This window comes from Vitis riparia, chromosome 3 (assembly GCF_004353265.1).
Source record: "Vitis riparia cultivar Riparia Gloire de Montpellier isolate 1030 chromosome 3, EGFV_Vit.rip_1.0, whole genome shotgun sequence".
In the NCBI taxonomy this organism is placed as follows: domain Eukaryota; kingdom Viridiplantae; phylum Streptophyta; class Magnoliopsida; order Vitales; family Vitaceae; genus Vitis; species Vitis riparia.
The window spans coordinates 3783700-3795833 of NC_048433.1; the positions used below are offsets into that span (position 1 = coordinate 3783700).

At 37.6% G+C, this 12134-nt stretch overlaps 1 protein-coding gene across 3 annotated transcripts in view; it reads left to right on the forward strand.

The window, feature by feature from the left end:
• The first annotated feature begins 610 nt into the window (after positions 1 to 610).
• LOC117911289 (phosphatidylinositol 4-kinase alpha 1) overlaps positions 611 to 12134 on the forward strand; it is a 34777-nt gene continuing 23253 nt past the window's right edge. For 2 of the 3 annotated variants that reach the window (XM_034825594.1, XM_034825595.1), the window contains exons 1-7: positions 614 to 1821; positions 2150 to 2491; positions 2591 to 2752; positions 9161 to 9331; positions 9475 to 9633; positions 9734 to 9861; positions 10015 to 10321. In XM_034825594.1, the coding sequence (XP_034681485.1) occupies positions 820 to 1821; positions 2150 to 2491; positions 2591 to 2752; positions 9161 to 9331; positions 9475 to 9633; positions 9734 to 9861; positions 10015 to 10321 (2271 nt within the window). In that variant the 5' untranslated portion in view covers positions 614 to 819. Of the gene's footprint in view, positions 1822 to 2149; positions 2492 to 2590; positions 2753 to 9160; positions 9332 to 9474; positions 9634 to 9733; positions 9862 to 10014; positions 10322 to 12134 lie in introns of all 3 variants that reach the window. The other variant, XM_034825596.1, reaches the window with a different exon arrangement.

Genomic DNA, 12134 nt, shown 5'->3' on the forward strand with positions numbered 1-12134 from the left:
ATCGATCATGGTGGCTTTTACTGAGAGAGGTAAAAAGATTTAAAAAAAAAAAGTATTTCGATTAGTGGGAATGCAATTATTAAAGACGTGTTTTAATAATAAAATTACTGTTTTCTATGATTAAACTGGAGAATATAAAATAATATGATGTGTAGTTTTTAGTTAGTGATGATGTGTCATCATTTATTGAAACTGACTTTAACAAGTGGACAGAATTTACAGATTTTAAATATATTTAATGTAGAAGTTCACTTGAATGCTTAGAAAATTAAACACGTGTATCTGAAAAAGAAAAAGATTGTGGAGAAAATGCAGCGGTAATTCAATTGTAAGATCTTGAGGTAATTTTGAGGTGGCAGAAAATTATTGGCCGAAAATTCGAGGCGTTGAGATTCAACAATGGGATGGAGACCCCAGTCAAATGGCTCGTACCGTAAAAGAATCATAGCTGCAAACATTAAACCTTATCGGACGTTGACGGATAATTCGAGAATACCAAAAAAAAAAATAAAAATAAAAAAAATAAAAAGGAAGGGGAAAGAGTAAATAAATACAAAGGCAAAAAAAAGGGGAAAAAGGGAACAACGTACAAAACATAAGAATCCGAGAGCCGCGAGGTGTGTGCTATGCCCGAAACCAAACACCAAAAACAGGCTTTTTTTTTTTTGTGTTCTTCCTCGGAGATGGCACAGCAGAGAGAAGAACAACGACGTTACGGGACCGAATGAGAATCGGGGACTCATCGCCTCCGTAAGAAAACCCTAGAATTTCTCCATTGTGTCCTTCTTTGTCTGGACGTTCCCTTTGTGGAACTCATCTATGGAGGCTCTCACGGAGCTATGCGACCTGATCGCGGAGAATCCAGAGCAATTCTCGGAGAAACTCGCATGGATTTGCAGCAGATGCCCCCCACCGGAGTCTCTTCTGGGCGGATCTCCTAGGGTTTCGCGCTCTCACCTCAATGCGGTGCTTGCCATCGCCAGATTCCTCGCGCGATGCCCTAATCAGACGGATCACCATCAGCGGCCGCAATCTATGGTTCTCGAGTTTCTCCGATCGGTGCCCTCTTCGTTTAATCAGTCATTCTGGCCGCAATCGTACGGACAGGATGCGATTTCGGCGTTTTATGTTGATTTTTTGGGGTACGTGGCGAAGGCGACTGAATTGTCGCCGGATTTCGCTACGGAGGTGGCCGGATTCGCCGGAGAAGTTTTGATCACGGCGCTGAATCATGATGGTGAAGGTTCGGGGATCTCGAGGGTGTTTTTGATGGCTTTATCGCAGAATTTCCCGCCAATTTTGCCTTCGGATGCCGAGAGATTGGTAACGTCTCTATTGGATCAGTTTGTGGTCTCCGTCCCGGTATCCGCTCCCATGTCGCCGAGGGAGGCAGGAGCGGCAGCATCCGAAACGTCGACGTCGTCTGCCCAGAGCTCGCCGATTAGTGTCAACCATTATCAGCCGAATGATAGTTCAATGAGTCCGGCCAATGAAGTTAGCCGTCTATCAGGTTCTTCTAGTGCTGCAAGCGCGTCCTCCAAGGGGTCCGTGGTGATAAATGGGGGAAGTGTTGCGTTGAAAAGCAGCATTGAACAATTTGGGGTGAGTTATGCGTTTGGTGATGGAGGGGGTGGTGCGGCCATGTTGAGGCAACATGTTTCGTCGTTCGAGGAAGAGTCAGTGGAGAGCTTGGAGAAGCAAGAGATTGCATTCGAATTGATAGGGCACATACTGGATAAAGTTCATATTGATCCTAAGCTTGTAGAGCAGGTTAGGTTAATTGCAAAGAAACAGCTTCAATCCTTGTCAGCTTTTCTGAAGGTACGTCTAGTCGCATATTATAATTTCTTTTTGGTTGCTAAGGAAATGTAGGAAAGGGAAAGAAATTTTGATAGTTATTTTAATATATTTCATTATTTGAGACATGTGAAAACAAAAAATTCATATTTGGTTTAGTTAATCTGTAGTTTTTAGAAAGAAAAATGGCAAGAACCATAAGGGGAAACTTCCTTTTATTTTCTCTTGTTCATTTTTGGGGCATCCAAGCAAAGGGTCATTGTAATTGTTGAAAGTATGGAAATGGAAATTTTTGCTTCTTGGAAAAGGGAAGAAAAGAAAGAGCTGGACTTATTGTTGGTTTTGTGGGCAGATAAGGAAGCGGGATTGGACAGAACAGGGACCGCTACTAAAAACCCGAATAAACACAAAGTTATCTGTATTCCAGGCTGCAGCAAGGTTGAAAATTAAGAGTCTTTCATCCCTTGATTCTGAAGGAAAATCCTCTAAGAGATTGCTGCTTGAAACTCTTGCATTGCTGGTAGATGCTTCTGAAGCATGTTTACTATCAGTGTGGAGAAAGTTGAGAATTTGTGAAGAGCTATTCAGCTCTTTGCTAGCTGGAATTTTGCAAATTGCTTTAACTCGTGGAGGCCAGCTGTTAAGGGTTTTGCTTATTCGTCTCAAATCTCTTGTGCTGACTGCATGTGCACAGGTGCATCTTCTGGGTGGTTCCTGATTCACATCTCTATGCTGTCCCAAAAATTCGATGAACTATCTATTTTATTTTATTTTATTTTATTTTTGGCTACAGGCTGATACTTGGGGTAATAGTCAGGGAGCCATGTTTGAGATTGTCATGAAGACAAGTTGTGAGATAATTGAATTTGGTTGGATCAAAGACAGGGCTCCTGTGGACACTTTCATCTTGGGATTAGCTTCAAGTATTCGTGAACGGAACGATTATGAGGAACAGGTTAGTTTTGTACTGTTGGTCATTGAATGACAAACTCATACCTGTGATGCTTGTAAACACAGTATAGATCTGTGTTTGTGTGTGCACACACATTTGCCTGTTGCTCATCACTGATTATTCTGCTAAGTTGGTTTGGGTCTACCTTTTTATTCCAATGGCTGTTTTTAAGTTATTGTTTGATGCCTTCTGTTACTCAAAATGTATTCAATTACATATACTTGAAAATCGTCTCTTATCTTTAGGAGGTGGTGTTTGGTTAAAGATTATTATTATTATCATGTTTTTTGATAGGCAAACAGAGAGAATATATTGCCAACCAAGAAAGGAGGGAAGGGCTTTTGCTCCTCTTGTATACAAGGAGTAGATAAAGAGTTCTATAGGCTAGAAAGAAAAAAGGGAAGTGTAACGAGACACTGTCTAGAAATGGAATTAAACAATGAGGAGCAGTTAACACCCAGACAACCTCCAGACCAAAGAAAAAATGCATTAAATAGAAGCGTCTTTTAAACATTGAATAAAATTCTCCATCCCATTCCATCATAAGGCTAATGGTTCTGCTATTTTTAGAGAGGCTAAAACAAACACAATGAGATCCTTCTTCATACTTTACTTATTTTCGTCCCCACAAAACTCTGCTGCCATTCTAATAAAACTGTTCTTACTGACCTTGGCAGCACCCATGAGACTACAAAAAATGCAAATACTAGCTGCGATGAGCTCTCCAGTATGCCACAACGACGAAGGATATGGTTGACTAATTTGTTGTTGCTTCTGCACTAGCAAACCCACTAGGTAGAGGGCTTTGCCTTTTGCTCAATTGATCCAACACCAATATCTTCCTCCTAGCTGTCTCCCATGCAAAATAACTCACTTTTGTGGGGGTACTTGAACACCATACTTTTTTGGCTGGGGAAGGAACTTAAAGATAAATTCTCTCAATTCTCTCTCCATGGAGTGCAAACAAAACGGCATTTCAACTTCATTTGAGTCTTAGTTTAATGGGATTGGATTTTTGGAAACAGACAATTGGTCCACCAGCTGATGGAGGTTTATAGTAATTTATTTGTTTCTTTAGAAATATTAAAATATTTTTTCACCAGGAAAAATCATCTATGGTGTAGTTAATCTAGAAGGTGTATTAATGTTTACCATACGAATTTAGCAGGAATCAGTAGCATATAAGATTCACTTTTGTTTCCTTTTCTCTTTCTATAAGTTAATGTACACTTGAAAGAGTCAATGGAGCCAAACCCTAGCATCAGGAGACGTACAGGGAAATCCCAAAGGAAAGGAAAAGAAAATGAGATACTATTAGTTGACTGTTATTGATTTGTGACCAAGAGCAACTTAGGGTATTTAAATACATCAGGAGATGTATTTAAAGCCTTTTTGCTTATAGAAGTAATGAAATGATGGCAAAGGTACCTGTGTATGTAGGGTGTGTCCTCTTTTTTGTTAGGTGCTTTTCAGTCACCCTTTTTTCTGCTACTAATTATCCTTTTCAAAGAAAAGGAAAAAAGAAAGGCACAAATGTAGAGAGGAAAGATTATATATATATATATTTGATAGAATGAAGGGGGCAGGGGGAAAGGAAATTACCCCAAACTTCCTGAAAGCCTTGTGATATGCGGCGGTGATATTCATTTAGATATATAATCAGGGATGCTGGATTTGTTGTTATGACATCTATTGGAAATCTCGCTTTATTTACTTGTTAAAAACAATAGTGGCAAGGAGAAGAAGAAGAATAGAAATTTCTCTATGCATGAATTTAACAAAACTGCCTGAAAACCATGTGATATGCAACACTGATTCATCTAGACGTTGTGTTGAGGATGGTGGATTTGTTAATATGGCATCTATTGGAAATCTTGCTTTATTTACTAGTTAATTCAATTAGATTTTGGCGTTATTTTTTTTTTTTTTTTGAAATTCATGAAGATAATTTCTCAGTTACTTATCCAAAAAAAAAAAAAAATGAAGATAATTTCTTAGTCACTGCATTAGTAAATATAGGTTTGAATTCACAAAGTACAGATTAGTCCTACTCTTCTCCATAAAGGACAATTTCTAACAAGTTTTTACAGGACCAATAAGTTTAGTTTTTGGTGTGGAGATGATCCTTTGTGTATTTCTTTTCCCTCCTTATTTGCTATTTCCTTTGCTAAGGAGGCTTGGGTGGAGGATGTGTGGAGCCATTCTGGAGGGGGAGTGTGGGCTCCTCCTAGGTTCTCTAGGTGGCTTGACGATTGGGAAGTGTTCGATGTGGAGCGTTTTCTCTTAAGGTTGCAAGGGATGAGGGTTTATAGTGATGTGGAAGATCAAGTAGTTTGGACAAAGGCGAAGGACAGAAGATTCTTTGTCAAGTCTCTTTATAAGGCTTTGGAACCGGAAAGACTAGGGGATTTTCCTACAAGAGTAATTTGGAACTCTTTGGTGCCGTCAAGGGTGAGTTTTTTTTGCTTGGGAGGCTACGTGGAAAAAGGTCTTAACCTTGGATCGTTTTCAGAGGAGAGGGTTCTCTTTGCTAATAAATGTTATTTGTGCCTTTTAGAGGAAGAGCCTATTGATTGCATTCTCCTGCATTGTGAGTTGGCAAGAAGTTTATGAAACTTACTTTTTTTCCTTTTTGGGGTGTCGTGGGTGCTCCCATATTCAATTAGAGAGGCGTTATTGGGGTGGCTTGGGTCTTGTGTGTGGAAGAAGAGGAAGAAAGTGTGGCTTTCAGCTCTCTTGTGTCTTTTTTGGATAGTTTGGAAGGAAAGAAACAATAGGGCTTTTGACCCTCCTTCCTTTGTGGATTTTGTAGATTGGTTAGGCTTTTTTTAAGGGGCTTTTAAAGCTCTTTTGCAACCTGTATACTTTGGGGCGCTTCCTTGATGCGCCTTCTCCTTTTTTAATATACTGCTCCTCATTCACCAAAAAAAAAGTTCAGTTTCTGGTGAATTTTTTCAATGCAACTTTGAACTCTTCCCTGGTTCCTATTTTACCCTTCAAGTTGCTTAATTACAATTTTGTGATTTTTATTTTTTTGGCAAAAGCAAAATGATTGAACAAATGATTTAAAAAAAAAATTCAATTAAAATTTGGTTAAAATGATTCATTAGGTTCTTGAAGATATTTACTTTAGAAAAAAGTAAACATCTTCAAGAACCTTGTGAATCATTTTAACCAAATTTTAATATTGCTTTTGTGCCCATTGCATACGTCCTATATACTTTGGTGTCTTATTTTTTGCTATATCTATACATCTTTTATTAACTATCTAAAAAAGAAGATATTTGTTTTTTATTTTGTTTTAAAATAATTCTTCAGAAGAAAGATGATTGCACAATGTATTTTGGTGATTTTCTTTTTCTTTTTAATTCTTTATTGAGTAAAAATTATTTAGTTTTTGGCAGCGGTGTTCTTTTAATTCTTGTTTTTTTTAATTGTATAATTTTGTTGTTTTGAAAAATTGAATCTGTTTGCATGTATTTGGATGATTTTCATTCTGATTTAAATATTTTTATTATATAATGAATTGCCAAACTTGTAAAAAGCCTTGGCAAATGACCCCCTTATGTTTATTTTGGACAGTATGGAAGGAAAGGAATATGTTAGCATTTGGTAATGAGGAGCTTTCGCTCCAAAGATTGAAAAATTCTTTTGCATGTAACCTTTGGTCTTGGGTTATGGTGGTGTCTATAGATTTGAGCCCTTCTTCGCTTGTAAGCTTCATTGATTGGTTAGGCTCTAAGTAAGGGCATGTGATGTTTTTGTTTCTATCCCTCCCCCTATGGTTTGAGCCGTTTGGCTTCTTTTGTATACTTCCTGTATACTCTGAGGGTATTGCTTTTGATGTCTCCTCTTTTCTTTAGTTTCAGTATTGAGTATTCTTTTAGTTTTTTGGTTTTCTTTTGAGCTTATTGCCTTAGAAGGTTGTAAATGAAGGAGGTATTAGACATTTTTGTAAGGAATGGTAAAATTGGGTAAATCTTTGTTTTTTTATGGGTCTTTCCTTTTTATTATCTGGAATTGAACATATGGTAAGGGCTTGGTGTGGGAATGTGCAAGTTTTTTGGACTGATTCCATGTAGCAAAGAAAAAAAAAATTGTAAAAAATTAAAAATTTGGAAGATGGTTTTTCTCTTTAACTTTTTAGTGTATAGTCAATTATGGGATTTGCATCTGCTCTCTGCATCACTTCAACATATTCTAGATCAATGGAATTTTGTTCAGGTTGTATGTTTATTTTTCATTTATTCAAAAATATCTTTTGGGTAGACACATGACAAACATGTTAGATTTGAGGCTATAGGACAATAATCTACGAATGTAGGCATTAATGACAAAGGACCATCATTTATAAACATCTTAGTTCAACACCAAAGATTACAAACAAAAGTGTGTTTCAGCCTTTGGTTGTATTGCTCTTTGTTTTCAAATGATTTTCTATTCTTTTCCTTCCAAACTGTCCAGAAAATGCATAAGGGAGCTGCACATCAAAATTTGTTGGATTATACCAAGCTGTACTAGATAGTACATCTTGGTATTGTTTGAGACTTTGAGTGATTCTTATTATTACTTTGTATATAAGGTTCATCTACAACCTCTTGGCTTTAGAATCCATTCTGTCGTATCAACAGTATTTTCTTCTTGTTTGGAAGCTTTTCTTTTTCAAACCTTAGTTTCCAATAATTTAAAGGAAAAGATTGCCATCTGTGCAACATAGAATGGCCCTGATTCTGTAAGGGGCATGAATAGAATTAAGGATTTTGAGGAGCTGTGAACAGTAGTTCATCCTCCTTTTACTTTTTGATTAGATGCAATGACGTTGTTTCTTGTATGAAAGAGGAGCTCTATGCGTATTTTTGACCATGATACATTAAATGTTTCTGTTTGATATCATGATTCTATCTGTGATGTTGGTTTGAGCCTGAGTGGATGTGATTGAATTGTTTGACATGAGAAACACCCTTCAATTTGAGCTTTGAAGCTAGAAAGCCTTGTTGAAGTTTTTACTGGTTGAATTTCCTCAACTTCCTTCAAGGAAACTTCCAGCCTTCTAGCTCATAAGAGCTATTGGAAAACAGAAATTATGATTAATTCCAGGTTGCTCCGACCATACACGCCTTCTTTTTTTCTTTTTTATTTTCTTAATTTATATATATATGTGTGTGTGTGTGTTGGTATGTATGTATATATGTATGTATTTATATATTTATTTATTTTAAAATCAAATTATGTCATACTTGGCAGCTTATGAATGTTGCTCAATCATTTCTTCATGTTAGAACCATTGTGATCATTTGAAAGCCTAGAAGCTCCAAAGTTCTTCCGATGAACTTCAAGATGGCCCTTGGTCTCTTAGTCACTTGGACTATGTAGCCATGTGAATTTTCTATTGTCATTGTCATGAAGTCTTTGCTTTAAAAGGAACTATTTTTACTATAGAATTTCAATCTTACCATTGTTAAAAAATGGCCTTCCTAGTTACTGCTTGTCCTTTCTGCTAATGTCCTTATGTTGATCTCACACCTTTGGTGAGTGTTGGTATTCTTTTTCTGCTCATCATGGGTATGGTTGATGTCATCTTCTGAACTGTCTTCCATTGGTAGGATAAGTCATGGTGAACACCAACCCCACCCAGCAACCCACCCTCTCCATCCGCCACCATGCACATGCGTGTGCGCACACACACACTCTTTGGGCTATTGCAATGACTTATCAACAACATTGTTGAACCGTGTATCTATGGAAGTGTAATGAATTTGTGAAATTTAGATTTAAACCATCATGTATCTGTTTTTATTTAATAGGTACATAAAGAGGGTATAGATTTAAACTATCATGTATTAAGTTTTTACAAATTGAGTTGGCCAAAACTGCGGTTTCTCTCAAAGAGAGAGCTAATCTTGGAACTTTATAGAAGTTTGACCATGCAGTAACCTTTTAAAGCTTCAGGTTGATAAAAAAATACCAATTATTTGCACTTAGTTGGATGTTTTTGTGATTAAATTGTGACTGTATTATATCTGCCTGAACTTTATTTAAGAACACTTCTAGTTATTTTGGTTGACATTCAAACGCTTAGCAGTTGAAGATCATAGAGTGTTTTATACCTACACAAATATTTTTCTAGAAATCTCCTCTCTACTATGTATGGAATTTATGCCATGCTTTTTTTTATTCCCCTAATTAATATATCTTATATAACTATTATTTTAAAAAAAAGATTTGTAAAGAATTTATGAATGCTTAAATTTCTGTTCGTCTAAATTTTATCTTAGGTCCATATTTCTACTTTTCCTTTATGCACTTTAAACTTTGGAATTTCTACCCTTTTCTTTTCTCCTCTCTGCCCACTCCCTTCTCTTCTATTTATGCTTGTATATGATTGTGCACTTATGGCCATATCAATTTCAGGATGGGAAAGAAAAACAGGCAACTCCTGTTGTGCAGCTTAATGTTATACGCTTGCTGGCTGATTTGAATGTTTCCATTAACAAGTCTGAAGTGGTAGACATGATATTGCCGCTATTTATTGAAAGCTTGGAAGAGGGTGATGCTTCGACTCCTAGCTCATTACGACTCCGAGTATGAAACCTTGTCTTTTGATTTTTCTTAATCATTTTTCACTTCTTGTATCTGTTATTTTGTTAGAGGAATCAACTGGATCCTCTTGCTCTTACTGATTCAGTGGGATGGTTTGTCAACCTATTCTTGTTGAACTACTGCAGATTCTTGATGCTGCGTCTCGCATGGCTAGTTTAGGTTTTGAAAAGTCCTACCGTGAGACAGTTGTTCTGATGACGAGAAGTTATTTGAGTAAACTTTCTAGTGTAGGATCTGCAGAAAGCAAAACGTTAGCTCCAGAAGCCACTACAGAACGTGTTGAGGTATGTAATAACATTTACAGTGTGAATAATGTGTTACTATTTTAGTTGCTTGACAATTTATCCTAATGAATGGACACTCACTGTTTCAATCACATTCTAGACTCTTCCTGCAGGGTTTCTTCTGATTGCTAGCAAGCTTGCGAATGCTAAATTGCGGTCAGATTATCGACACCGTTTGCTGTCTTTGTGCTCAGATGTAGGGTTGGCTGCAGAATCCAAAAGTGGAAGGTGTACTCTGTTTCCCAATATATAATTTCACTGCAATTCCTTGTTATAATGCCTTTCAGAGATTCCTGCACGCTTCTTTAGGCATCATTGCATATGTTAGTTTTCTAATCACTGTGTGTTCACTGCTCTCAACTGATACCCCAACTTCTGCAGGAGCGGAGCAGATTTTCTGGGACCTTTACTTCCTGCTGTTGCTGAAATATGTTCTGATTTTGATCCTACTCTAGATGTGGAACCTTCAATTCTAAAATTATTTAGGAACTTGTGGTTCTATGTTGCACTTTTCGGGCTAGCCCCTCCCATACAGAAAAATCAGCCTCAGATAAAGTCAGTTTCAACAACTCTGAACAGTGTGGGTAGCATGGGTGCACTTGCTCTTCAGGCTGTGGGTGGACCATACATGTGGAATACTCAGTGGTCTGCTGCAGTTCAACGAATTGCTCAGGGGACCCCACCCCTTGTAAGTCGATCTGTAATTATGCTTGCCTAATATCATTCTATGCTTGTTTCATGAACAATTTTTTTTTCATTTAAAGCTCCAGACTTGTTCTAAATGTTTCTGCTATTTTCCATGAATTTTGTGTTCCCCTGTAGGAACCGTAGCTCTGGAGTAAGCATGTTGGAATTTTATTGCAGATCTGAAACTATTGTCTTTGAGATTACATAGCTTCATAGGTGAATGTGAGGCAGCATTGAAAAAACATCACCCTGCATTTGCAGGCTAACACTTGTCCACAGTTTTTGGAGGGATTTGAAACCTGGGTAGCTGCTTGTGTTTTGTTTGCCTCCATGGGTCAACTTTGGTTTGACATGTGGACATTCACAGTGACATGGTCCAAGTCTTGTGCCAAAAAAGTTTTGAAAATCTAAAAACTTCCAAGAGTGATTTTTGGTCACAACTGTGTGATGAAGTGTTTCTATTTCGAATGCCCAAGGTAGTAGCAAGAAGACTAGAAAAATTACAAAGAGATTTTCTATGGGGAGGGGGAAACTTGGAGAGGAAAGCCCACTTAGTTAAATGGGAGGTGGTGTGTGTGGATAAGGAGAAGGGTGGGCTAGGCATAAGGAAGCTAGCACTTTTGAATAAGGCATTGCTTGGTAGATGGATATGGAGATTTGCCTTTGAAAAGGAAAACCTTTGGAAGAAGGTGATTTCGGTGAAGTATGGGCAAGAGGGCCTTGGTTGGAGGACAAATGAGGCTAATGGGACGTTTGGAGTGGGGGTTTGGAAGGAGATTTTGAAGGAAACAAATTGGTGTTGGGAAAATATAGAGTTCACAGTTGGTAATGATACTAAAATTAGATTCTGGACTGATCATTGGTGTGACCTTGCAGTGTTGTCCCAAAGTTTTCCCCAATTATATGCTTTGGCTGCCCATAGGAATGCAACGGTGGATGAAGTTTGGGATCCGAATTTTGGACAGGGAGGATGGAATCTAAGATTCATTAGAGCATTTAATGATTGGGAGTTGGATTTGGTAGGAGACTTGTTAACTGTTTTGAGGGGCTACAGGCTAACTTTGGAGGAGGATTCAGTTACTTGGAAGGGTGGGAGAAATGGAAAGTTTGGTGTTAAGGAAGCGTACAGATTGCTAATTACACCTAATGACATTTCTTTCCCGAAGAATTGCATTTGGGTGGCTAGAGTCCTAACCAAAGTTGCTTTTTTTGCTTGGGAGGCTATGTGGGGGAAGGTTCTTACCCTAGATAGACTCCAAAAAAGAGGGTGGCAGATCCCAAATCGTTGCTATTTGTGTAGCTGTGAAGAAGAAACTGTAAATCATATACTTTTACACTGTAGAGTGGTTAGAGTTCTTTGGAAGATTGTCTTTGTCTTGTTTGGCTTTTAGTGGGTTTTCCCATAAACAGTAAAAGATGTGTTAATTAGCTGGAGGGACCCTTTTATGAGCAAAAGAAAAGGAAAAAGATTTGGAAATCCATTTCGTTGTGTATTTTTTGGACGGTTTGAAAGGAAAAAATAAATTAGCTTTTAGGGGGGGTTATTTAGCAGTATAGAAACTCAAAAATTCTTTTGTATGTAACTTGTGGAGTTGAGCTAGATTGTATATTGGAGAGGAGTCCTCTTCACTTATAGGTTTTTTGGAGTGGTTGGCATCCACTTAAGGGCTGGTGAGGTTTTTTGTTTCAATTCTTACTCTTAGAGGTTTAGGCTACCTTGTATACATCCTGTATGCTTTATGGTTGTTTGCCTGTTGATAATATACTTCATGTTTATTTATCAAAAAAAAAAAAAAAACTGTGTGATGAAGTGT